The sequence below is a fragment of the Coptis chinensis genome, chromosome 7 (assembly GCF_015680905.1).
Source record: "Coptis chinensis isolate HL-2020 chromosome 7, ASM1568090v1, whole genome shotgun sequence".
NCBI lineage: Eukaryota > Viridiplantae > Streptophyta > Magnoliopsida > Ranunculales > Ranunculaceae > Coptis > Coptis chinensis.
Window position 1 is genome coordinate 90,299,643 of NC_141462.1, and position 27,691 is coordinate 90,327,333.

The 27,691-nt window shown below is 33.8% G+C and overlaps 2 protein-coding genes and 1 pseudogene across 4 annotated transcripts; 1 reads left to right on the forward strand and 2 right to left on the reverse strand.

Moving 5' to 3' along the window:
* Positions 1-7,315: 7,315 nt before the first annotated feature.
* LOC147489876 (protein FAR1-RELATED SEQUENCE 5-like) lies at positions 7,316-8,166 on the reverse strand. Its single transcript, XM_086574758.1, has 2 exons — positions 8,123-8,166; positions 7,316-8,036 (listed from the first exon to the last, which is right to left on the reverse strand). The coding sequence occupies exons 1-2, from the start codon at positions 8,164-8,166 to the stop codon at positions 7,316-7,318; spliced, it is 765 nt and encodes a 254-aa protein (XP_086430884.1).
* Positions 8,167-9,882: 1,716 nt separating this feature from the next.
* Positions 9,883-16,978, forward strand: LOC147489877 (Mitochondrial substrate carrier family protein). Of its 2 annotated transcripts, XM_086572988.1 has the most exons (8): positions 9,908-10,098; positions 10,510-10,810; positions 11,138-11,266; positions 11,397-11,472; positions 11,986-12,081; positions 15,436-15,949; positions 16,472-16,607; positions 16,737-16,978. In XM_086572988.1, the coding sequence occupies exons 2-8, from the start codon at positions 10,754-10,756 to the stop codon at positions 16,923-16,925; spliced, it is 1,197 nt and encodes a 398-aa protein (XP_086429114.1). In that variant the 5' UTR covers positions 9,908-10,098; positions 10,510-10,753; the 3' UTR covers positions 16,926-16,978. The 2 variants fall into 2 exon arrangements, with proteins under 2 accessions (XP_086429115.1, XP_086429114.1); XM_086572989.1 differs by lacking the exon at positions 10,510-10,810 and having other exon boundaries at positions 9,883-10,098.
* Positions 16,979-17,832: 854 nt separating this feature from the next.
* On the reverse strand, positions 17,833-18,535 carry LOC147489878 (histone H2B.3 pseudogene; annotated as a pseudogene). The gene has a single exon (XR_015201654.1). The product of XR_015201654.1 is annotated as a histone H2B.3 pseudogene (transcript).
* Positions 18,536-27,691: the final 9,156 nt, after the last annotated feature.

Genomic DNA, 27,691 nt, shown 5'->3' on the forward strand with positions numbered 1-27,691 from the left:
AGTAGTATTTTATTATTGTAGGGAGTTATCTCATTTTTAAAATTTGATTTGTTCACAAAATACTTTTGTAGGCTTGGGTGTATGAACACTTTCATCTTCAGAATTCTCCCATGATCAATATGGACTTTAAAAGAGATATGCCTCGTGATGAGATCGGTGGATGGTATATCCCTCACTTTCAATGGCCACGTTGTCTTCTTTGATCTACCTTCGGGAGGAGATAGACTTATTATCAGCCTACAGAAGTAAGGATATAAGTTTAATACTTTCTTATTATAATTTGTTAGTTTGTAAAATGATGGAAGAGAATAACAATTATGAATTTTTGTGTGTTAGGTTTATTGGGACCCTTACAAAGATGTTCGTGACATCCAACCATTAGACGATGTTACTTTTTTTAATGGCGTATTGTGTGTGCTTGATATAGCTGAAGGCTACAATATTGACCGAGTTCTACGTCAGGTTGGATATGTTCAAAGGATTCCTGGTAGGCCGATTCAACCTAAATATGGTAGTAAAAAAGCAAATGTGCGATACAATGTGAGTCATTATACTTTTTCCCGATTGTGGACGTCGGGGGATAATCATGTTTTGTCTAAGTTTGAACGTGGTGAACGTGTTGTGGCTTCCTCGGATTGCGTTAATAAATACATAGATTGGTTTAACAATATTAGCCATCCTCGTATGCAGAATCCGAAGTACTTTTCACAAGTTCATAGACTTCCACCTGTAAATTGGGTAAGATGTATATATATTTTTTATTCCTACTCGTATTCGATTTCATTGTGTTCGAAAAATATAATATATCTAATGTTAGTCATAGTTGTGATATATATACATTTGACTGTCAAATTACTTTATATATAAGAACTTATTGTAACAGAAGCAACAAGGTTGCTTAAAGAATCGTTGGATATAGGAGGAACCCAAGATGTTCATGGGATGTTAGCACGTGAGAAGATGATATACAACATTCTCCAATTCAAACAAATCATTCAGGAAAGTTCACAAAGTGGAGGTGGGGGTGAAAATAGTGAAGATGTTGGTGAAAATAGTGGGGGTGGTCAAGATAATGGTGGAGATGGTGGTGAAAATAGTGGAGATAACATGGACATTGACACAACAAAGTTGACCAAACGACAACTTGCAATGAGGCAGAAGAGAAAGAAATGATGGTGTTAATGTTGGTGTTTCTATCTAATTGGGTTTTTTTTTTTTTTTTTTTTTTTTTTTATCATGGAACATCTAATAGATGCTCTCATTTTGTCTCCTGTCTAAAACTTTTGTCTTTGATGACTTTATATTAGGGGTTTTGTAGTGGGTTAGGATGATTCTTCGGGCTGTGGGATTTTATCTCTTATTATATTATCTAGCTAACTTAACTGTTATTTAAGTGTTTTATCTCTTATTATCTGGAAAACCGAAGCGCTATCGGTGGGGATTTTATCTCATAATCCTCTGTTCTTGCCGACATGTTCATTGGACTCAACCACCGCTAAGTTGGGGAAGTTGTCACTTATGTTTTTGTAGGATTGCTTTGGAGAACTTCTGAGACGGTTTTGTATTTGTATATGTTGCATCAAAGCAGCCCTTACAAAGATTCGATAGAAACAGCTTTTAAGCATACTTTTCGATTTGTTAGGTAAATCTGAAGAGGTATTATTATAAGGTAAGATATGATTAATTTCTAGTTTTGTTGCTTCATTTGTGTAATTTACTTAATTTCTAGTTTGATCGGTTGAGTGTTCAGTTTTATGCAGATATCGCAATTTCATTAAAGTTAAACTTCGTGCTTTAAAATGAGATTTTAATTTGATATTCACTTTTATTTTGGATTACATTGTTTTAGGTTTCGAGGCGGAGCAGAAAACTGCTAATGGCTTGTTCTTAACAGAGGCTAGCAAGGATAAGCCTTCCATTGGAACTGTAAGTGGTCTTTGACATACCTTTTGTCCAGTAGTTTGTCCAAATTTGGTTCGTAATAATGAACGTTATTTGTTAGGTTATGGGGTTCTAAGTTCTAACTACTAGTCTACTATTAAGTGATGCACAGTTTCTTCATATCTATGGCATTGCTGTATAAAAGGTTTAAAAAAATGCATTGGTCTGTTTTTCTTGTATTTTTTACCGAAAGAACTTTACGTGAAGAGTTTGGTTCTATATGGCTGGAGTTTAACGAGGCCCTAGTTCTATGCAGGTCTCATAGCTGGAGTTTGTTTTGTTAGCCAATGTATAGTGTATTGATCTCATTCACGACCGTAAACTAAGTTAAGTGATTATATATTTTTCAGTGTAATTAAGGGAATCTTTAACCATGGTCATGGCAGATGTTGCGTGTGTCTAGGAGATTTTGAGCTCAAGGAACAATTGCACCATATCCCATCTTGCAAGCACTTGTTCCATATAGATTGCATTCACCATTGGCTCAAGGCCAACTTTACATGTCCACTTTGCAGATGTTACATTTTCTCAACGAAGAAACTAAATGCCGAACCACCACCTGTTCGAATTGATGTACTCCACCCAATTGATGCAACCTTGGAGCAACATCGACCACTGGCCTCACCTGCACAACAGATAAACGACGCTATAAAAAGAACAAGTTTGGATCACCCCAGTGAGGAAATTATGAGCCAAGTCTAGGAATCAACCAGTGGAAGAACCTGTTTAAGAGAGGCTACCAATCTAGCACTACAATATTAATGTACTATGTGATGATGCTTCTGTTTGGTCTGTGCAAGTGAATACTAGTACTCGAGACGAAGATGAAGAAGAGGAAATTGAAGAAGAAGATTATAATGAGGAGGAAGAAGCAGATTATGAAGAGCATGATGGGGAGGAAGGAGGATTGGTTGATGAACTATGTGAAGGTATAAGTAAGATTTTTTTGCAAAAGAAGACACTTCCTGATTTTGAAGGCAAACACATTCGATTTGTCTATAACAGTGACGGTGAGCTCAAAGGAGAGGTGGTTGTTATGTTTTAATTCTGTTATTGTTATGTTTACTTATGCTTTTGTAACAAAGATGCTTATAGAGAAAAATAAAGTGATAACATTTTATTTTTGCTGGGTTACTCAGAGATTTTTGTGGGATATGTGGAATACTTGTTGAATCTAAGTTTTTGTGGCGAGAAGCTGCGATTACTATTTCTAATAAGATTTTGTTCATTAAATGCTTCTTTTACTAACATTCTAAGGATTTTACTGACTTCTGTGCATCCTCCTTGACACTATATCTGGATCTTTCCTGACGTTGTATGTGAGAAGTTCAAATCAATTATGTTCTTTTATGCTTTCATTGTTTGATTATACGACAGCCACTGCCAACCAGATAGAAGTTATTTTTTTTCATATTAGACTTCCCAGGTTTTTGTTAGTCCGTGGTTCTGTTGGGTATTAGATGTATAAGAACCAACACTATCCAGTATCTGTTACCACTCACCAGTATGTAAGAAAATGTTGGACGATGTATCAACGTCAAGGCCAAAAGTGGAAATGGGAAAGAAAGAAGCTGTGCCCTACCTGAACCATGCCAATTTGACTAGCCAATGTTTATGTTTAACTATTAAATCATGGTGGCCATTTACATTAAGAGTATCAGTTTTAAGTCATCCCTTTCGGTGTAAGACAGTCCAGTCCAACTAACTAAAGCAGAAACGATAGTCAGTTGAGAACGTCTTTTCGCTTTAAGTTAGTTTATTTAAACTGATCTTAATACAGGACTAGCAAAATCTAATCTAAGTGTAAGACAGTCCATTCCAACCAACTAAAGCATAAAAGCTAGCCTGGTGCGAACGTCTTTTCTCTTTCAGTTAGTTTATTTAAACCGATCTTAATGTAGGACTAGCAAAATCTAATCTAAGTATAAGACAGTCAAATCCAACCAACTAAATCAAACAAAGCTAGCCAAAGAAAAATCTAATCTAAGTGTAAAACCCAAATCCAAACCAACGAAGCATAAAGGGATAGTCTAACTAGAACATCTTTGTTTATATAAGTTAGTTCAATTAAACCATTCCTAATGCACGGGACCTACACATTTCGTTACATGTATAAGGCGGTCCATTCCAACTAACAAAAGGGGCATAGAGTAGCCCAATGTGAACATCTACTCTTTTTAAGTTAGTTAAATTGAACCATTTCGACCAACACATCTCTCTTCATTTGAAATTTGAAATTTTGACAAAATATTTCAAAGACAACTTCTTGTAAGGTCGGATTTCAAAATTCAAATTCAAATTTTGGGGGTTTGAGATTTCACGAAATTTAAAATCCAATTTGAAATTTTGGGCAAAAAAATTTAAATTTAAATTTTGTGTTTTGAATTTCAAGTTGGTTTTGTGTTATCACTAACTCCAATTTCAATTCAATTCATGTTTTCATATTGTATTGAACATGAAATGAAGAATACAAACCAAATTACCAAAATATTGTGTTCGAAATTTTACTAAAATTTAAAATTCAAATTTTAAAATTTGGGCGGGAAATTTCAATTTCAATTTCATCTTCAAGACTTCAAAAAAAAAAAAAAAAAAAAAAAAAAAAACAACTACAAATCAATTGACCAAAAAATTTGAATCAAAGTTTTCCTTCACTATATATATGCTCTGAACCCAAAACCCTAAATCCTAAATTGAGTCGTGTATTTAAATTTCAAAAATAATTTTGTGAGCCAAAATTCAATAATAAATTTTGAATTAAAGAAAAAAACATATTGTTCAAATTTAATTTCATTCACATCTCTGTAAAGTACAAAACCTTACCCATAAACCTTAAACCCTGAACTCAGCTCATATAGTGTAGTGGGGAAGACCATAAAATGAATATGTAACATTTAGCTGTATAAACAATGGTTAGTAATGTTTTTTTAATTATTGTCTTAAAATAAAAAATTTGTCAGCCACTGTGAACCAAATTTGAGTGAATTACTAAAAATTGACCAATTTTGACCAACTAAACGGTTTATAAACCCAAAACCCTAAACTAAGTCGTGTATTTAAATTTCAAAAATAATTTTGTGAGCCAAAATTCAATAATAAATTTTGAATTAAAGAAAAAAAATATTGTTCAAATTTAATTTCATTCACATCTCTGTAAAGTACAAAACCTTACCCATAAACCTTAAACCTTGAACTTAGCTCATATAGTGTAGTGGGGAAGACCATAAAATGAATATATAACATTTAGGTGTATAAACAATGGTTAGTAATGTTTTTTTAATTATTGTCTTAAAATAAAGATTTTGTCAGCCACTGTGAACCAAATTTGAGTGAATTACTAAAAATTGACCAATTTTGACCAATTAAATAGTTTAGATCAGCTATCCAAAACGAGATGGGATAGTCCAGTCCAACCATCCAATGCAGATGGAGTTAGCCTAATCTGAACGTCTTTTATTTTAAAGTTGGTTCCAATGAACCATTCTTAAGACAGGTCCAACACAATCTCCTATCTTTCTAAGATGGTCCAGTCCAACCATCCAATGCAAACGGAATTAGCCTAATATGAATATCTTTTATTTTAAAGTTGGTTCCAATGAACCGTTCTTAAGATAGGTTCAACACAATATCTTATCTTTATAAAACGGTCCAGTTCGACCATCCAATGCACACAGAGTTAGCCTAATTTGAACATCTTTTATTTTTAGGTTAGTTTTGATCAAAATTAAAACTCTAACTAATTTGAAATTTTGGCAAAATGTTTCAGACCAATACATGTAAACAATGAAAGTCGAAACATCAAAATTAAAATATGTAAAATGTTTGGTTCCAAAATATATAAGAAACTCAATTCCATTCTATCAAAGTCTTTACAAAAACTTTTCATCGCAAAAAATGTTTCTTCATGTATCCTCTGTAAAAGTATAAAATATTTCAAACATCTATTTGCCCAACTACACTAATCGACAAAAATTGGATCTCCTTGAAAAGCCTCCGGCTTTGAGCAATCCCTTGAACATTCAACCCTTGGAATGCCTCCACACGGGTTTTCACTAGAATTTCCTAGCCTTTTGCTATTTCTAGGCGATTCTCGCTCCCAAAACAACACTATTTTTGGAATTGGGCAACCATCTTCCAAATCTAGTTTAATGTAATGATTACTATTAACATAACCGATCCCAAGCACATTAACATTGTTTAGATCCACTGGAGATCTCATAGGGAGAAAGGTATAACAATATGATGTAGAGAACTGTACAAGCATAACGTCAAATCTCGACGCAAACAAATACCCAGTAATAGGCATATCCATCCATTTGTTCCTCTTGGCACGAGTTCTCTTCTTTTTCCTTATCCTTTTATTTAATCCATCAACAGCTTCCTGGGAAAATATCCTCACATAATATTCCTCATTTGACATTAACTCACTTAATAACTCTTGTCTCATCCAAAACCAGTCGGTTTCTTTTCTTCCCAAAGCCAAGCATAGTGCCTTGAAACCACAATTTCCATCGCCGACGGGGTCTTTAAAACCAACAATAAACTGTAGCAATTCACGCGAAAAACACATTTTATATCCAAATTGAGCAATGGAGCAACTGACATCAAAACTCAGTTTCTTCTTCCCCTTTGAAACATATGGTTTGGCCTTGGGCTTCATTATAGATTGTAGAGTCACAGGTGGAGCATCTGGAGGATGTTCAATTTCATTAATGGAGCAACCAACATCAACATTTTGTTTCTTTCTCTTTGAAACATATGGTTTGGCCTTGGGCTTCGTTATAGATTGTGGAGTCACGGGTAGAGCATCTGGAGGATGTTCAATTTCATTAATGGAGCAACCAACATCAAAATTTGGTTTCTTCCTCTTTGGAACAAATGGTTTGGCCTTGGGCTTCGTTATAGATTGTGGAGTCACGGGTGGAGCATCCGGAGGGTACTCAAACCATGACAGATCTCGGGTAGTTAACCACTCTTCTTTTGCTGGCCTCTTCTTAGTACTGCCCTTAGGACGACCTTTTGGTGTAGCATCCTCCTTTGGTGGCTCCAATGATGAACTTTCAGGCGTTGCAAGTTCCATGAGCATCTTTATCATAGATCTCATTGGTCTTGAAGTCGATCCTAGTCGTTGAATAAATAAATCCATAGCCGGGTTTGTAATCAACACCAATAGGATCACGGCTCTCGGTTCAATAGACAACTTTTTCCAAAATTCTTCAATTTTAAAGAGGTATTACGCGACCCTTTTGTTTGAGTATCACTAGTTTCATGCAGCACCACGGCAAACCGTGTGAAGTACGCATAAAGTGTGGTCGCAAAACACTATCATCTACCCCAATGACATCTATATGTCTCATCTCTTCCAAAATCAAATCTAAAGCTCTCTTTGAAATAAATCCTCTGAGCTCACTAAAAACTCGCCATTGTGCTCGTGCTGAAATCTAGTTAAACTCCTCTCAAAATAGGCTCTAATTTCGCTCATCTCAATATTGATAACTGGATGGATCAATTTCCACATTCCAAGAAAATCATGTTTGCATGTTCCCTTCAAGCTCGACTTCAGTCGAGTATGCAATCTTTCCACCCTAATCGTTGTAGTGTTTCCATAGTGCTTTTGTTGGTCTATCCAGTGAGAAACAAATGCTTCTTTGTAAGGCAACCATGTTCTACGCAAATATTGGATGAGCACAGGATAATCTTTAAAAGCTAATTCTATAGAAGCAAACTTTCTCAAAAAACTCTCCTGTGTCTTTGACTTTACCACATTAGTCCACATGGCACAAAGTTTATTTATGTTTTGCTCGTCATTGAGAATATTTTTTCCCATTTTCAAGACACATTGGGAAATGTGCCATCGACACAAGTGCTTCTTTGCATTTGGAAAGACTACATCGGCCGCATTCTTCAAAGCTAGCTCCCTATCAATCACAATCAACACTGGAACTTCAGGCATGAGTATCTCTCGAAACCTTTCCAATGCCCAAGTATAGTCATAATCTTTTTTCTTTTCCATCAACACATGACATGCAGTGAAAGTCATATTAGTCGATGTCACTCCTGCAATCTCTAACAACTTGAAATGATACTTGTTTGTCCTATACGTACAATCCATGAGAAAATTTTGGTTAAAAGTCTTAGCCATTTGGATCGAACCCGGATGGGCCCAAAACAATTCGCAAACCTCATTGCTACCTTCTTGATGTTTACTGTACTCCACATATCCATTTTCCCTTAACAATCTACCCAACTCTTGCAACTATGTTCTATTTTCCATTTCATCAAGTCTAATTCTGTGTCTTACGTTATACATTTGTCTCATGGAGGACGAGTTTAATATATCTCTTGCTTTGACAGCATTCATGACCTCTTTTGGTTTGACTCCAACTCTACTCATCTCAGATACAAGAATCATTTCCATCTTATTAAACCTTCCCATATAAGTGACCTTCCATAGTTTTTGTCATCCCATGATTATGACGACCACAATCAACTCTTAGTGTCCATCTATCTAAACTACCACGTTCAAAACACGCTTTTAATTTAAAAGGACAATTCATCTTTTTTGTTCCAGTCTTTCTCACTGCCTTCTCGTTTGCTTCTATCTTTTTATGAGATCGAAATTTACCACCACGCTCACATATCAAAATAAGTCTAGGAGCCTTCCCACCAATTGCATTTTGAGATTTCCCAGTGACGATAATAGCTCCCACTTCACTTCCTTTATGTTGTGTCCAATCAATCAAATCTTGACGACTATCAAATACCTATAAATCAATTTAAGTATTCATTCATCCATGGGTAAAAAGGTATTAAATCAAAAAAGTAAGTTTCAAAACATATATTCATCCATGCATACCATGTTGGTGTTAAAATGTTAGGTTTGATCTATGTAGTGCTCCTCCGAAGATGCATTTGAATTTTGTGAAGTCCGAAGTGCACCAATTGGTACCTCATTGTGATCAGATAGAGGATCCTATAACATTCTGAGAAATTATAATGTTAGCTAAAAATTTGTCACAAGAAAAATATAGGATATCTATCAAAGTAACTAAGAGACGGCCAAATTAGACTGTCTAATGCTTCATAAAATTAAGCTCGGTTAGGCCAGAGTCTTAGAAAGTTAGTTGGCCTGGGACGTCTCGAACGTAAGACTATTCCCATTTCCCAACACTCACTATTCAAATCAACCATTAAACGGAAGAGATCGTCCTTATAGATTGAGTTTGCATAAATACTTGTAATCACATTTTGTACAAGTCGTCCTCATAATGATTTCATAATAAATTGATATTGGAATCATTATGAACAATAGTTGTATATGGAGTTATCTCGTCTTGGTCGCCGTCTTGGTCACTTGATTGAAATTTCTCTTCATTAAATAGTTCATTTTTCACATTAAAAACATCATATGCCCATTCCATTTCACTCAATGTCAAAAAAAAAAATGAAAAACAAAAAGATGGGTTGTAAATAGAAATATAACAAAAGAATTTGAAAAAGAAGATGAATATGTGTAGAGAAAGAAGAGATGTGTGGGTTAAGTTTATTTGGATTGGAAAATGAGAGGAGTGGGGGAAAAAAGTGTGGGTTTAAGGAAGGTTTCTTGAGAGAGAGTAAAAAGACAAAAGTTGAAATTTATGTGTTTTTACTTTTTAAGTGGAGTCTGCCTTAAGAGATTATTTGGGACATATCTGATATTAATTTTTTTTAAAATGGGGTCTGCCTTGAGATATATGAGGTCTGTATATAGCAATACCCATAAAATAGGACTAGCACCCGTTTTGGATGTTATATAGTGTCTTGACACACGCATTTATTTAAGTACCAAAATTTGATCTCCTACAGTACAATCCTGTAAGCCTTGTAACCTGTAAAAAGACACAAACGCCCCAAGCCCAATGCCCCTAGCCCTCATTCTGTCTTCTTCTTTCTAAACTCTTTGGCTTTCACTGCCTAAGCCGTCGCCTCCATTGCTCCTGCTGATCCACAGTGAGTTTACCTTCAATTCTCGGCATCACATCACCAGTTGCCTCCATTACCCCTGCCCTCATTCTCTCTTCTTCTCCACCCTCACAATCCACCTGAAAATCAGAAGCTTGACCAAATCTCGATCTCCACGTTGCTGTTGCTTGCGCTTGCGCTTGCCGCTACTGCAAGGTACTTGAACTTAATGCAATCAACTATTTCAAATTTAGTAATGCAATCAATCTATTTCTCAACTTACCACTCACACTCTTTTGTTACTGTTCTTGCAAGATTTAGGCGCTAAATGTTTTAAAACTAGCATGTATGTTTGTTACCATCGGAAACAAGATATATGAATTGTATGCATTTAATTGAACGGAAACAAGATGGGATATTTGTATAAATTTGATCGATCATTGAGTTGCGCAGAGTATGCATTTAATAGATTGATAGCATTAAATACATAGTTTGTTGCATTGTGTGCTATTCAATACTGGTTGTCTGTTGTTAGGAATGAAGTAAGAATTGTCTGAAATAATCTATAATGAACTGTTGTTGTTGTTGTTGTTTTTTTTTTTTATGGTGCGTGCTTGTTTACGTTAGACATATCATGGCTGATGTCGACAATGTGATTGAGGCACTGAGGGTAGCGCGGCCAAGTTTCGCCATGTATTTACCAGTGTCCCTGGATTAGCTCAAGCTTTCCTAGACTTGTGTTTGGAAGAAGTTACGAAAGAGGGTTACCAAGGTTCATCCCTAAAACCTATTAGCTGGAAACGCGTGAGGGATACCTTGAATGATAAGTTTAACTTGAACCTTGAGCAAAAGGCTTTCAAAAATAGGTGGGATGCGCAGAAAAAGAAGTATGTGGCTTGGAGGAATTGTGTTGACAAGAGTGGTGGAGGTATCAATATAGAGTTTATCGTACTCGCTAGACAATTAAAAAATGCTTGAATTATTTTAAGTTTGTTTTTTGCGTATGGTGATCCTGTGCATTTCCCACTTTCAGAATACGACAACAATGTATGGTGTTTTGTACTTGTGTGTGCGTCTGAGCGCGTAATCAATACACCCTTGTAAACCCCAAATCATCAAACCTATAGTCCCTCTCAAACATACATGTCCAACATGCTGCTCAGCTTAAGCACAAGTTATAGTTAACTCAATTTTCAAGCGTGAAAAGAATTGGTTGGCTAATTAGTAGTATCTTCGATCTGTTTATGAATATCAGGTTCTCTCCATTATGAATGACCTGTTGAACGATCACATGTTCGCAACCCATGCCATCACTGCTGCAGGTTCTGTTGCACTTGGCTCTGCTCTCACTCATCCACTCGACACTCTCAAAACTCTTGTCCAGGTTATTAACTATATCCTCTTATCAATCTTTCTCTGTGTCTTTATATATTTGTCTGAGTTTCCTGTGCGTGTTTCAATCATATGTCCAAAGTAGAAAAGGATGTCTTATTAAAGTTAATCTGTTAACATAGGTGGGGGCAGTTCCCAACAAAAAGCTGGATGCTACTAAACTTCTGGACAGAGTCCGATCATTATCAGGGAACTCAGGTGACTTGCCCGAACAATTTAATCTAGATTCAAATGGAGTTTCATGAGTAGATAACTTTTAAAGCTTTCAGCTTCATTTTTTATTTTTTATTTTTAGCTTTATGCCTCAAAGATAACAGCTAGAGGGTAATCGTTTGATGGAAAAACCATGCTAGTTAGCTATGAGCCTATGATTATAAAGGAATAACCGACTATTATGCTATGCTTGATCATGAGGCATTGAGGCACATCAGACTGTGCTTGACGTGGTGGCTAGGAAATTAGATTGTGCAATAAATTTAAAGAATTGGAATTTGGAAAAGGTTGGTATGATTCTGCAAATATGGGGAAAAAAAGCTTAGGTAGCCATGCCCTTTAAATTTTGTTCTTTGGTGGTGTTGTCATTTGTGTTAAGACAAGGGTCTTAGGAAAACAATTTATTGGATTTTAACTGCAACAACATCCTAAGTATAAACCGTTGGATAGTTTAGTGATTTTGTGTTCCAAAATTTTCACTCATTATTATTTTTGTAGGATTATATAGTGGTTTTATGTTGTCAACATTTGGAAGGATTTCTGGTGTCGGAGCTCGTTTTGGAATCTTTGAACTTTTAACAGCTTTCTACAAAGGTAAGTCTTTGTTTTGACATATCCAGGAGCTTTACTTTCGGTTTCTTTTTCTTTCGTTCTTTGATTTCTTTTTTAAGGTTAAAGTTATTTATGGACTTTATTTTGTGAAAATCTGTTGAAGTTCATCTATGATTTATGCCTATCTAATTTTCAACCCAAGTAGCATGTACTTGTAACATTAACACTTCAAGCACCATCCTTTTTAAAATCACATTCTCTTTTATATAAGCGATCACGTTTTATGTTCTACTCAAACATGCTTCTCTTGAATATCATCTTTGTTATGTTCTCATTCTCTTTAGAATATGCTATCGAGATGTTTATAAACTCAGAGTGGTATCCCATTCTAGGATCCAACTAGACATTCGTCATCCATATTCTTTCAAATCTTCTACCTTAAAGAGTGAAGACTAACCTTTGTACTTCAACAAAAATCAGGAGTAAAAGAACAATATGGATGTTAAGCTTCATCATTGATCATGGAAAGTTCAATATGGGAAATCTGAAAAGAGAATATCAGAGGGTTCATTGATCAATAGCAACCATGTCATTAGGATTTACGGGTACACTCGTGGCACTTCTTTGAGTTAAAAAAATGGTCTGCTGGGACTTACTTATTTGATTATGGTAGCTTGACACAAACAGAATTACAGTAATGACATTCATAATCTTATAAGACATCTACCCTCATAATTGTTGGGTATTACACTTCTTTTAAGACTGGGAGCTGAGGCTAATAGAACTCTTTTCCACCTTTTTTAATCATATGCTTAGTTTTTTACTTAAAGTAGTTGATTAGTTCAAAGAAACATCTTTTGCTTGATCAATATTGTTTTTTTTGGGATTTTTTGCTTATCTCATCTCTGCTTAGTTCCGTTAAAGGTAAAATTGAGTTTTATAACTGGAAGCTACTTATTTAATAATTGAATTTTTGTTAGAAATTAAACCGATTTGGAGAGAACACCACACTAACTTAACATGTAGATTGAATCAATAAAACATTTGGGCTTTGACCTTTAAAAGTTATTAGGTAACAAAAGATGATGATGAGTCATCTTTCCACTAGTACAAACAGACCATAACCTTTTAAAGGAATGATGGAAACTTAAATATTAAGGTGTGGGCACAATGATGTATGAACTTGGTATCATTAATATAAGTTTTGCCTCTATAACAATTCCACCACCAATTATTTTAACCAATATCTGGCCTCTTAATAACCAAGGGATACTTATAAGTGGGAGGCAAGCAATCAAAGAGCATAAGGCAATCATGCATAACTATGGAAGAAACGGATTACTTATGGAGATGCGGTTACATAGATTATCATATTTAAAATGATAAAAACTAAATAAATTTGCAGATGATTTATTTAGGATGTAATAGCTTCAACATTAACACAAGTAACTTTTATCATGCATAGTGTGCGATATAAAAGTACTAAAGCACCACATGGATGAGAATAGGCCGAGAACACTCAATGTCGGGGAAGCAAATCATAACGCACCAACAACAAGAATTTCCTAAAAACTCACCTACTTTAATTAGTAATTACGATCTCATTAACCATCCAAAAAGTATGAGACAAATTCACTAAAATCATACAATTAATCAGATCTACAAATGATCAATGGGATCTTTTAGATGCATATATAAGACCCATTCCACCTTAGGATAAGTCATGATCAGCTTATAGGGTAAAGCAAAAACATTTAATTAACCAACAATATTGAACCTGTTATGAAATAGATGGAACAGACATATACCGATACACATGAAACTTGAGACAGTGATACACAGTACACTAATATCTCTTAATAACATACCTTTAATCCAAAGCTAAAGACTATATAGATTGATAGCGTGTTAGAAATTAAACCGATTTGGAGAGAACACCACACTAACTTAACATGTAGATTGAATCAATAAAAGAGAGAGAGAGAGAGAGAATTCTTATTTCTTGAGATTCAAACTAAATGGGAGGAGGTTACCTTTATATACAACTAGGTAACCTCCTTACTAAGATAAGGGATTAACATGATAAACAGTAAAATAGAGGATGATCAGGATAAACATCAAGATAGAAGGTTATCAGGATAAATACCAAGATTAGGATAACACATATCAATGGTGGGCATCCACATAAGCCCATGGATTTCATAACAATTTTCATATTCTGGTCTGATCCCTTTAAAAATACAAGTTGCATATACATACGCTCTGCTTGTTGACTTTGATTATTATCCAGTTGAAATTTTAACTAAATAACGGGTGATTCAGTGACTTGGTAGGTTGTTTCCACCACCAAATTCCCAACATTTGCAAATTAAAATTAAGATAGAGCTTTTCACTTTTAAAATGTCAGCAATAGTTCTGGAACTGATCCTGTTAGGTAGATATTTTGGTGGCGGAACCACCTACACAGCCCTTGACTCACCTCATGTTCTAGTTCAAATCTGCCTTAGATACTACTGGAAATTTGCAGAGTAAACAAACACAGTCTGACTATTGTATGTCTGATGTCTCTACTAAGTTACGAAATGGTTCAAGATTGTTCTGCACTTAAAAATCATGCAAATGCTGTCATGTCTAAATTGAAATATAACGCAGAGTAGCTTTTTGTTTTTTTTTTGTTTGCTCGGTAAAGTTGAAATCTCATTAAAAGTGAAAAAAAAAAGTAGGCCGAGAAAGCCTACTATTACAAAGAAACAAAATAAAACAAAAAACATAGCCACAGGAGGCTAACCCGAGAACTACAAATTATTTTACTTCTAAATACAAAAGCCTATCCCATCTCACCACAAAATACTCAAAAGGGATACTCCTAAACTCTTTAAAAATCTTAGACCACTGAAATAATAAAGCCTTAATAAATATGATATGCTCCTGCTTAGATGCGGAAACACCTTCAAAGTGTCAACGATTTTGCCCAATCCAAATACCCCACAGAATAGCAAATGGTCTTTCTTAGGACATTAATTTCCAATTGACAGTTTGATTCTGATTTTCAGGTTTTTATTGATCTGGACCCTGATTAGTATGCTCTATTGCTCTAATGACTAGTTATATGACTTTTATCTTGTCTGCATTATGGTCTACCAACATACACATGCTCTAGTGGGCAAAGAAACTTCAGGTGAAAGGAGCCGCCCTGCTAGCAGTACCAGATGATTAGATGTACAACTAAATAAAGAAACGTGTATCTATTTCTGATTAGATGTTATGGGTCAAATAAATACGTTAATTCAATATGATGTCTTTCTGCTCTTATATAACCTGATAATAGTAGCTTACATTCCCTTTTCGCCCATCCATAGATGTGAACGCACTGCCTTTTTTCCAATAATTATGCAGATGGACGAGAGGACAACTATGTGTATGTCTCTGAGGCTCTTTTGGCAGGCATTGCTGCTGGTGCCTTGGAAGGTTTTGTAAGCACTCCATTTGAACTTTTAAAACTTCGTGCACAGGTGACCTCTGCCTCTTCTCCATCAGCATCTGCTTCGTTTAGAAACAAATGCACCTCACCTGTGACTGCGAAATTACTACATGGCTACAGTGCTAACAAGATGGCATTGGATAACACAGTTGGCCTTTTGTCTAGCCTGCCCACAAAGCATCCGAATATGGTTGGTTCTCTGAAAGAGTATCCCTGGATGATGACTGGGTCTGGAAAGCCGCCCTCTGTTCATGAGGTTAAAAGGACTGCAGATATCATATCATTGGAAGGATGGCGTACCTTATGGAGAGGTCTCAGATCAGGAGTAGTGCGGGATTCTGTTTTTGGTGGCATGTTCTTTTCAAGCTGGCAATTCCTCCACATAGCCATGCTTGAGTGGAAGGCTGCTGGAATGGACCCTCCACCCAGGTTCTCTTACTTATATCCTTAATCTAGCATATTGGTTTTCCTTGGTGATTGTTACTTTCCTACTTTGCTTTTGGAACTAAACTTCCCTCAGTGTCATACTGACATGTGAACCTTTTTAGGATATGATTTTACTCTTTTAGTCATTCTGTCTGTTTCTTGCTAGCCAGTGTTTTACATCAGTAATACTTCCCACTGCTTTCAAACTGAGAAGCACATCCTACCTTTCTTAGAATGTAATTTTGCTTAGCCCATAAACGTTCCAGATATGTGGAAGTGGGTCCACGTCTTCCATCTTACCACCATCATCATCACTATCATCATTTGTCCCATCTTATTGTTTTATGGATCTTCATACTGTATAGCTTTTACGATCTGTTCAGTTGTAAGTAAGGATTCCTGACACTCACATTACGCACTAATTCTCACACATCCCACATATAAAATGTCAGTTAAATGCTTTCTATGCTGCTTTGAAAAAGACATTGTTTTCAATTATAATCTTCCGTTGTGTTTGATGGTCAGGTCTGTTGAAGAAATTGGTATGCTGTCACCTTGGGCTGCCAGTGTTGCAGCTGGAGTATCCGGTTCAGTAGCTGCTGCTGCTTCTCATTGTTTCGACACAGCCAAAAGTCGATCTCAGTGTATTGTGCTCCCAAAGGTAAGTTGATACATATTATACATGGTTAATTTAAATAAGATTGTCCTTCCCCTTTGTTTTCTGTAGTTGCTGCTAACTCGAATTATCCTTTCCCCTTTAATAAATTTTGTGTTATCTACTTGGTTGCAGTACGTCTCCATGGAAAGAAGGCTTCTGAAATGGAAACAGCCAGGATATTGGGTTGAGAGAGTTTCAGGGATCCACCCTAAAGATAGAAATATCTTATTTCGTGGGATAGGGTTAAGGATGGCACGCAGCGGACTTGCATCCTTTGCAATTGTAGGTAGTTACTACATGGCAGTCGGCCATCTCATGTAATGTGAACACTGATGTATCTTTTTTGCAAGGCTATGAAATCATTTAGTATCTAATCCTATCCATATTCCATACCCAAGATTATTGGTTCCTGGAGATATTGGTTAGACTGTGAGCTATGAGCAATTTAAATGAGGTGAAATGTTTCAAGTATCGAATGTCCCTAACTCATAACTCACAAGTGTTATGGGGAAGAGTTTTCACAGATTGGAGCTCAAGCAGAATGGCAAAAATGAGACCTTGACAAAAAAGTAGCTAGAACAGAATATCGAGAGTTGTATATAAAAGATTATAACAAGTTCAGCTTTAGATTTTGATATTCATTTGATCAATTGCAGTCCTTGTAAACAACAGTAAAGTATTTCATATATATCTATTAATCGCATTGAGTATGTCTCTGCGCAGCAGTCACTCGATTAAACAGACAGATTCAAAGCAAATTTCGACTTTTACCATGGACCGTTGTACCTTCGGGGTCTATTACTCTATTCCGCACTTCACAGTTCACATTTGATACTTTTCATTGTTTTCAGACCTTATAATGAAAATTTTCAAAACACAAAACAACCAAAATGAAATTCAAATTTCAAAATGGCCCAAAACACTAGCGGCAAAATTGACCAACAGCGGCATTTTGAAATCTTTGATATTAATGTGTATATATCCACATCATCCATAAGATCATAAACCAGAAGTCCAGAACAGTTAATAACATAAAAAAATTCCACTTAAAACCTCCCAATTTGTGGATATTCAAATCAAAGAAATCATAGATCTGAAAGGATGCGAACCAATATCACATTTGGATAACAATAACAGCCTAAACTACCCCAAACCAACTGTGATTTGATTATACATTAATTGAAAGATGATATTAACAACAAATCGAAAAACGAAATAAAACAAAGAATTTTAGACAAATTCTAACATTTCATTAATTAGTTCAAAGTAAAACTTATATTACATCACCACTACTACTTCACTTTAACAACACCCAAATTAACATAACCCTAATACAACGAAATTAAACTTCCAACCAAACCCTAAACAAATCTATTCAAGAACTAGTAAACTTAGTAACCGCCTTGGTGCCTTCAGAAACAGCATGCTTAGCCAATTCACCAGGAAGAACGAGACGAACAGCAGTTTGAATCTCCCGAGAAGTGATGGTCGGTTTCTTGTTGTAACGAGCGAGCCTTGAAGATTCCTGAGCCAGCTTCTCAAAGATATCATTAATGAAACTGTTCATGATACCCATGGCCTTGCTGGAGATACCAATATCAGGGTGGACTTGCTTAAGAACCTTGAAGATGTAGATCTTGTAGGTCTCCACATTCTTCTTTGACCTCTTCTTCTTCTTGTCTGCGGATGCGGCTCCACCGGCTTCTTTGGGGAGCTTCTTCCCGGCTTTGGGTTTCTTCTCTGCTGGGGCTTTCTCAGCTTTCTTTTCTTCAGTGGGTTTCTCTGCTGCTGGCTTCTTCTCTGCGGGCTTCTTCTCTGCTCTTGGGGCCATTAGAAATTTTGTTGAAGGAATGAAAACTTGAGATTTGAGGGTTGGGAATTTTTGGGGTTGAATGAAATAGAGATGTCTTGAAGAATTGCAAGATGGAGAAAACCTGATGCGTTTGGTCTCTTATTTATAGAAAGCAAAGTTCGTCTGATTGGTTATTAACTTTCACATGGATCGGTGAGCTGGCATGGGCTTCAGCCGCGAGATTAAATTTAGTGAAACGGAAGTGTTTTGACGGTGTGGATGTTCTGTAAAATTAGGCTGTCATGTGCTCCATGCATATTGGTTAATAACATTGGTCCGGGATTGATGACCTGGCAGTTGGAATAACCGTCGATTCAGTACTGTGGGAATAACGTTTATATTCGGTATGGATGGCTAATTGACTATCACAGATTTTGATGGTTTTTTTTCTTGGGGCTTTTTTATCTCGGGGGCCATTAAAATTGTCTTGAAGAAATTGGTAGACTCTACCGGTGTGACTTGCTGAATGCTGAATGCTGACTACTGACTGACTACAGAGAGCAGTGAGGCTATCAGCTAGCTATCTTCGCAAAATTTTATTGATTTTCCCAAACGAAAAAACACATTCTTGAACACTCATAAAAACACTCTCATACTTCAATTTTAAAATAAATAAATAAAATTGTTTTAAACACATTTAAGTTCTTAAACTAGAAAGTAGGTGCATACACGGGCTCTTTTGAAAATATATTCAACAACCATAACTATATACATATAGAAATTTTCTAACAAATCGTTATTCCCGTTTTAGTCGCTAACCTATTGTAATTTCATAACAAATCGTTTTAATTAAGTTTTAAAAACCCATTTTAATTTTCTAACAAATTGTTTTAATTAAGTTTTATAAACCCATTTTTTAACCCCGTTTTAATAGTTTACTTAATTTAGAAATATGATTTCCGTTTTAATAGGAGAATAATTTTCATTTTAATTATATATGCTATATTTTTCCTTTTCAATAGGAAAGGAAATTATTGTTTTAATAGGAAAAAGATTTTCATTTTAATTATAAGTATTAGAATTTCTTTTTTCTAATAGAGGAGGAATTTCTGTTTTAATAAGAAATTGATTCCCGTTTTAATTAAAAGTGTCTAATAAATAGGAAAGGAACTCCCGTTTTAATAGGAGATGATTATGTGAAATTTTAATAAAGCTCAAAAAATACCCTTTGTGGGAGCTTTAATATTAAAACTAGCTTTCGAACCTGTCCTACGAACGGGTGTCGTTATATTAAATTATTCTAAAAAATATTAGCAACTATTCATAGCTATAAGATATGTAAATTATATTAATCACTTGTTCAAATTTCTTACATCACTCTCTATCAAAAGAAAGCACTAAACTTTGGTAAAACCCATCGATTTATTTTTGTTGTTGTGTTTAATAATAGAAATTTGATTGAAATTTTGTGAGAATGTCCAATGTGGCGAAGATGATATTGAAGTTACGTAAATAGCAAGTCATTCACAATCATAATAAAATAATTATAATAAACATTACTTAAAATGCAAACTATACTTGTTCAGATATTATATTCTCCATATATATAATATAACTATGTTTCGAGGTTAGTTCAATGCATTTGCATCAAGTTTCCGATTTTACGTTAATTATTCTTTTAGGCTAGTTCAATGTAGTTGGATTTAGTTTTCGATTTCTCATTAATTATTCTTTGAGGTTAATTCAATGTAGTTATATCAAGTTTCTGATTTTCCGTTAATTATTCTTTGAGGTTAGTTCAGTGCAGTTGCACCAAGTTTACGATTTCCCGTTAGTTATTCATTAATGTTAATTCAGTGCAGTTCCATATAGTTTTCAATGTTACATTAATTACTCTTTGAAATTAGTTAATTGCATTTGCATCAATGTTCCAATTTCTCGTTAATTGCTCTTTGAGGTTAGTTTAATACATCTGCATCCAGTTTCTGATTTCCCGTTAATTATTTTTCGAAGTTAGTTCACATCTAGCTTCCAATTTCCGGTTATTTATGCTTTGAGGGTAGTTCGATATAGTTACATCCGGTTTTCGATTTCCAGTTAACTATTCTTTGAGGTTATTTCAATGCATTTGCATCTAGTTTATGATTTTCCGTTAAATATTCATCAAGGATATTACATCCAATTTATGATTTCCCAGCCTGTTAGTTAATATATGATTTTAGTTTAATGCAGTTGCATCCAGTTTTCGATTTTTCGTTAATTATTCTTTGAGGTTAGTTCAATACAGTTGCATCCAATTTTCGATTTCCCGTTAATTGTTTTTTGAGGTGAGTTTAATGCACTTACAGCAAGTTTTTGATTTCTCGTTAATTATTTTTTGAGGTTTGTTCAATGCAGTTGCATCAAATTTATGATTTCCCGTTAATTATTCATTGAGGTTAGTTCAGTGCATTTGCATCCATTTTTTTTATGTTTCTATATTCGTTAATTAGTTTTTAGATTAGTTTATTGCATTTGCATCCAGTTTCTGATTTCTCATTAATAACTCTTTGATGTTAGTTCAATACATCTGCATCTAGTTTATGATTTTTGATTATTTATACTTTGAGTTTAGTTCGATGCAATTTCATCCGGTTTCTGATTTCCCGTTAACTATTATTTGAGGTTATTTATATTTCAATGCATTTGCATCCAGTTTCTGATTTCCCGTCAATTATTATTTTATGAGGTTAGTTTAATGCAGTTGCATTTGGTTTTTGATTTCATGTTAATTATATTTTGAGGTTAGTTCAATGCATTATTTGCATCCAGTTTCTGATTCACCGTTAATTATTATTTGAGGTTTATTTGTAGCATTTTTGCATGCCGTTTTCGATTTCTCGTTAAATATTTTTCAAGGATTTGCATCCAATTTTTAATTTTCCTTTAGTTATTTTCTGGCGTTAGTTTAATGCAGTTGCATCTAGTTTCCGATTTCTAGTTAATTACTTTTTGAGTTTAGTTTATTGCATTTGCATAAAGTTTCCGATTTCCTGTTTATTACTCTTTGAGCTCAATTCAATGTATTTGAATCCACTTTTCGATTTTCTTTTAATTATCCAATGTGGTGTGTAATACTAACTTTCTACTTATCCATCTATAGTGTCCTTGCAAACATGACATAAAAATAAATTATGCTTGATTTACTATATGGGATCATCAAAGATTATCCAATTCCTGATTTCTCGTTAATTATTCTTTAAATTATATACCTGACTCACTATGTGGGATCTTCAAAAATTATCTACAAACGGGTCCTGTCATATTAATTATTCTAAAAAATATATGCATAACTATTATATACAAATATTATATATTGCTCACTCATCCAAATTTCTTATAACATGAAAACCCCACGTACTCTCTATTAAAAAAAAATAACTCGCCATTAATAAAAACCCTTCAACTTCATTTGTTATTTAATAATAGAAGTTTGATTGAAGTTTTGTGAGATTGTCTAATAAGACGAAGTTCATATTGAAGTTACTTGAATAGCAAGGTGTTCCCAATTATACGAAAAAAGATAAGATAAACACCATTTTAAATGCAAAACTATACTTATCGAGACATTCCCACAACATATAACATAACTATATTTTGAGATTAGTTCAATGCATTTGCATCAAATTTCTGATTTTATGTTATTTATTTTTTGAGGTTAGTTCAATACAGTTGCATCCAGTTTCCGATTTTTTGTTAATTATTCTTTGCAGTTAGTTTAATGCATTTGCATCTAATTTCCAATTTCCTACTAATTATTCTTCAAGCTCAGTTCAATGCATTTGCATCCAGTTTTCGATTTCTCGTTTATTATTCGATGAGGTTGTATTTGCATCTAGTTTCTGATTTCCCGTTAATTATTGTTTGAGGTTAGTTCAATAAATTTGTATTCAGTTCCCGATTTTCTGTTAATTATTCCTTGAGGTTAGTTCAATGCATTTGCATCCAATTTATTTTTTGAAATTAGTTTAGTGTAGTTGAATCTGGTTTTCGATTTCTCGTTAATTATTTTTAAATATTAGTTTCAAGCATTTGCATCCTGTTTCCAATTTATAGTTTTTTTTTAAAGTTAGTTCAATACAGTTGCATCCAATTTCCGATTTCCCGTTAATTGAATATCTGAGAGTTAGTTCAATGTATTTGCATCCAGTTCCCGATTTTTCGATAATTATTTTTTGGTGTTAGTTCAATGTATTTGTATCCAAGTTTTGATTTCCCATTAATTATTCTTTAAGGTTAGTTTAATGCAGTTGTATCAATATTCTGATTGTCTATTAATTAATTTTTAAGATTAGTTTAATGTTTGCATTGCATCTAATTTCTGATTTCCCGTTAAATATTATTTGAGATTAGTTCGATGCATTCGTATATAGTTTTATGTTTATCGTTAATTGTTCTTTGACGTTAGTTTCATGCAGTATTATATATATTTGAAAATATTTGTTATTATTTTTTTTTTTTTTAAATTTGCTATTATATATTTTGTGATGTTATTTTTTGTATAATTTAATTTTCCACATATAATTTTGTTTTGGTTTGGTATATAATTTATTTAAGCCCAATGTCCACTTTAACTAAATCAATAGTTATATAATCTATTTAAGCCAACGTTCGTTTTAACTGAATCTCGTTACTCCGCTAAAATTGGGAATTATAAAATTCATAAATTTAATTAGAATATGTCGTAATTATTGTGACATGTGGTTTTTGAAATCCTTAATTAACTATGACTAAATGTATAAATCCTACAGTGGATGACACCTCAAATTGATCCAACTTTATTTGTTAGGCCCATATATATAGTGCATACAATACAATTTTATTTGTTTTTGGTGTACACTATTTTATTTTATGATTAGTTTACTTTTTTTTCCCTTTTTCCCAGTCACATGTGTGGTTAACAAATGCATAAAGTAAATGTTCAAGCAACTCAATTCATTTTTCCTTTGTTCTTTCATAGTTTCATTATCATTTTCTAGAAAGAAACTTTGTTATATTAAATTTCATCTGAGATTAGTGTGGAAGCTATTCTTTGTGGCGTAAGGGTTTTAAGAAAATCATTTTTGGTTGAAAATATTATTTTTTGCAATTTAGTTTTTATTTTTTATTTTTTTATTTTTTTCCGTAATTAGATATATTGTTTAGGAAAAATTGGTGACTCTGGGAAACTCTAGATGGGATATATATTTAAGGATTTGAAATTTCTATTTTTTCGTAATTAGTATTAGTGTTTACAAAAAGTTTGAGACTCTATGAAGCCTTGAAAAATAGAGCCAAGAGGGTATAACTATAATATATATCTAAGGACTAGCATGTAGGCCCGTGCATACGCACCGGCTCTTTTGAAAACATTTAGATTTTTTTTTTAAAAATGGGACTACCATTTTAGTCGCTAACCCGTTTTAATTTTCTAACAAATTGTTTTAAATTAAATTTTAATTAAATTTTAAAAACCCATTTTTTCAATTGGGAGAGAGATCCTATTTTAATAGGAGAATAATTTTCGTTTTAATTAGATATGCTAGATTTTCTCTTTTCAATAGGGAAGGAATTCCCATTTTAATAGGAAAATGATTCCCTTTTTAATTTTCTAACAAATTGTTTTAAATTAAGTTTTAAAAACCCGTTTTTTCAATTAGGAGAGAGATCATGTTTTAATAGGAGAATAATTCTTGTTTTAATTAGATATGCTAGATTTTCCCTTTTCAATAGGGGAGGAATTCCCATTTTAATAGGAGAATGATTCCCACTTTAATTAAAAATGCTAGAATTTGTTTTAATAGGAAAGGAATTCCAGTTATAATAGGAGAAGAATTCTCATTGTAAAAAAATATTCCCGTTTTTCAAATAGGAGAGAAATTCCCGTTTTAATAGGAGATGACGTGGAATTTTAATAGAGCTCGAAAAATACCCTTTATGGGAGTTTTAATATTAAGACTAGCTTGTAGGCCCGTGCATACGCACCGGCTCTTTTGAAAATATTTTGATTTTTTTTAGAAAATTAGGACTACCGTTTTAGTCGCTAACCTGTTTTAATTTTCTAACAAATTGTTTTAATTAAGTTTTAAAAACCCGTTTTTTTCAATTGGGAGAGAAATCATGTTTTAATAGGAGAATAATTCCCGTTTTAATTAGATATGCTAGATTTTCCCTTTTCAATAGGGGATAAATTCCCATTTTAATAGGAGAATGATTCCTGCTTTAATTAGAAGTGCTATAATTTGTTTTAATATAAGAAGAATTCCCATTATAATAGGAGATGAATTCTCGTTTTAATAGGAGATGACGTGGAATTTTAATAGAGCTCGAAAAATACTCCTTGTGGGAGCTTTAATATTAAGATATAGATATAAATTACATTTTTTTTTATTAAGCGTACCAAAGACAAAACAAGTCATTTATTAGAATATATATCGTAAGACTATTAAGGACCCCATACTAAACTCTAGATATATACATTCTTCACTTGTAACTAAAAAAGAACATGTTCTTCTTCTATTAAAAGAAAAAAATGCTCTTGATTTCTTCTCCAATAACCTATTCTTTAACAACATTTCACTCACTAATAAACAGGCAAACACCCAATTTTGATTTGAATCAACCATACTAAAATAATGACTAATGAGGATGAATACCAATCTAATGAGGATGAAATAAAAAAAATTCAAAAATCAAATTTGGACGAATGGGATAACTCAGAACACTATTATACTTTGGATTACTACAATGAACAAATACAAATACAAAACGAAAATGTGAGTTTGTTTGCAATATTAACAAAGTGCCATTTTTTTTTCCTCATAGGCTTCTTTTTGTCCTGTAGAAAATAGAGCAAGGGAATAAAAAGATTGCCGAAAAAAAAGTCATGTGTTGTTTCATTTTTTACCCCAAATTAATTAATTTAGGAATATTATTGGATTGAGGTGGTTATTGGGGTATGACAAAAAATTTAGTTAGTTATAGGGTATGGGCAAGCTAGTTCTTAAGCGGACATAAGAGAGAAATGAGCCAGATCAGCTTTGTGGAGTAATCTTTATAGTTAGTAAGTCCCACATGTATGAAAAAGAGAAAAAAGAGAATAAACTGAAAGAATAAAAAATGAGATTCACAAGTTCTTCTCCATCAGTTCGTCTTCCCCAAGTCCCCAGCAGTTTCACCCATCTAAAAACAAAAAAATAGTTTCACCCAAAAAAAATCGTGCTATTATTTTGAGCTAGTGCTCGTCTCTCTCTCTCGATAGGTGATAAGAGCCCAAAACTATAGTTTTAACCCCTTAACAATAATACTTTTAGACCAATTATGCGAGTAATAAATAAGAGTTAATGCTGATTACATGCTTTTATGTATTTCAGGCATCGGAGTCAATTATTTGCAAAAATGTGTCACTTTGGCCAGATAAATGAGCAAGGGTTGGTTGCTAAGAAGTTCTATGATTAAAGGCCAAGATTCAAGGAGAAAAAGCCTTTTTAAAGCCCGGTCAAAGCTGAAAAGTCAAAGTCAACGCGGGCAGAAACAACACACAAAAGTCAATAAAACTTCCGAAGGCCGTATCTTTGGACTCATACCTCGGAATTGGGCCTACCTTATGTCAAAATAGGGGTGACTTCGGATCGGATCGGATCGAATTAACCTCCTTCGGAATTTTTCCAAATTTTTTTCGGAACCTAATATGCTAGCCAAATCCGATCCAATTTTTTTTCGGATTCAAAATATATTTCCAATTTCGGAACTTTCAGAAATTTCGAAATAACTCAGAAATTTCGGAATACTTGGTAAATTTTCAAAGATCTCTTTATTTTCAATTATTTTTGGAATATCATACGCCAATGTTCATTGTAGGAAGAGAAAACCATGTACCAACAACAATGTACCAACAACAATACACACTTGTTTACTGAGAAAACCCATTTTCATTCAAACAAGTGATCCAAGAAAAAACAAGAAAAAGAACCTGCAGCCACCAATAGCAAGCATTGCATTCTGTTAAAGTCTGGGTATTTGTAATGTTTCAATCTTTTTTCGTGTGTGGAAATTGAAGCGTGAAGTGTCTGTATAAATAATGGATTATGGTCTTGGACTCTAAGTAGTTTTACATAATATTCTATCTATTGGAATTTGGCTTTTGGATTGGTCTGGAAGTCATTGTATGACTCAATGACATTTTTTTTCATATCATTTGTTATGGCGGATGGTGTAAGAGAGTGGTCCAATTGTAATGCGGCTAGATTATGTTTTGTTTTGTTTTGGAAGTAAAAAAAGAAAATGAATGAGCGGTCGAGATCTAATCGGTGGATAGTGAGAGAAGTATATATTTTGAAATAAATTGGCAATAATATCGGAAATTTCGGAATTTTCGGATCGGATTGGATTTTAGAATTATATCCAAATCCGATCCAATTTTTTTTCGGAATTTTCGGAAATCGGAAAATCGGCCCATGAAAACTACACCCAGAGCCAGACCAATTTCGGGTCGGATTTCGGAAAAATCGGAAATTCGGCAAAAAGAGACACCCCTATGTCAAAACGACCGAATTGGAAAGAGCTTTCCAATGGTCCAAGCCTTGACCCAATCAGAGGAGCAAAAGTGGACGAAAAGTCTGTTAAAGTTAAATTCAGTTGAAAAAGCTTCTGTGGACTGAAGAAATTGGGCTTTGGGCTCGATTTCCAGCCCAAAATATGGCTCCTCAACCCATGCACGAAAAAGTGGATCTTGTCTCCTCCATTTGAGGAGAGAAGACTTAACTCTTAAGCATTCTAGTTTTAGTTAGCCAAGTAGCCAATAGTTTTAGATATAGTTTTAGACTCCATTAATTAGTTTTTATTATCTTGTTTTAAATTCAGTTATTAAATCATTGTTATTTATTCATTAGATCAATAAAGTTAGTTAGTTATTCATAGTCTAGTTTCATTCCATTAAATCATTTTAGTTTCAATTCATAGATTAATTATAAATCATTAATAGTTCAATTCAATCTTGTATGATTAGATTATATTTTAATTCAAATAAGCAAATTTATAATCTTTATATCATGTCTTGTTATGATTTATATATTAATGATAGCATAATGATTATAGGCTAAAACCTCCATTAGAGGGGATTGAAGAAGTCTCGATGAAGCTTGATTTTTGTTAGCGTAGAATAGTTGATGATTTTCTATTCCATTCTAGAAAATAATTAGTTCACCATAAGAATGGATTTGATTGTTTCACATACTAGTTCTTAGTTAGTAGAGATTGTCATGAACAATTAGGGATT

Bases quoted from the DNA above. Each gene is read 5' to 3' on its own strand.
- LOC147489876 (XM_086574758.1), bottom strand. From the start codon at position 8,166: ATGGATATGTGGAGTACAGTAAACATCAAGAAGGTAGCAATGAG. The intron at 8,037-8,122 runs GTTTGCGAATTG...TTGTACGTATAG, and splicing joins ATCAAGAAGGTAGCAATGAG to GACAAACAAGTATCATTTCA.
- LOC147489877 (XM_086572988.1), top strand. From the start codon at position 10,754: ATGCGCAGAAAAAGAAGTATGTGGCTTGGAGGAATTGTGTTGACAAGA. The intron at 11,267-11,396 runs GTTATTAACTAT...CTGTTAACATAG, and splicing joins CTCTCAAAACTCTTGTCCAG to GTGGGGGCAGTTCCCAACAA. The intron at 16,608-16,736 runs GTAAGTTGATAC...ACTTGGTTGCAG, and splicing joins AGTGTATTGTGCTCCCAAAG to TACGTCTCCATGGAAAGAAG.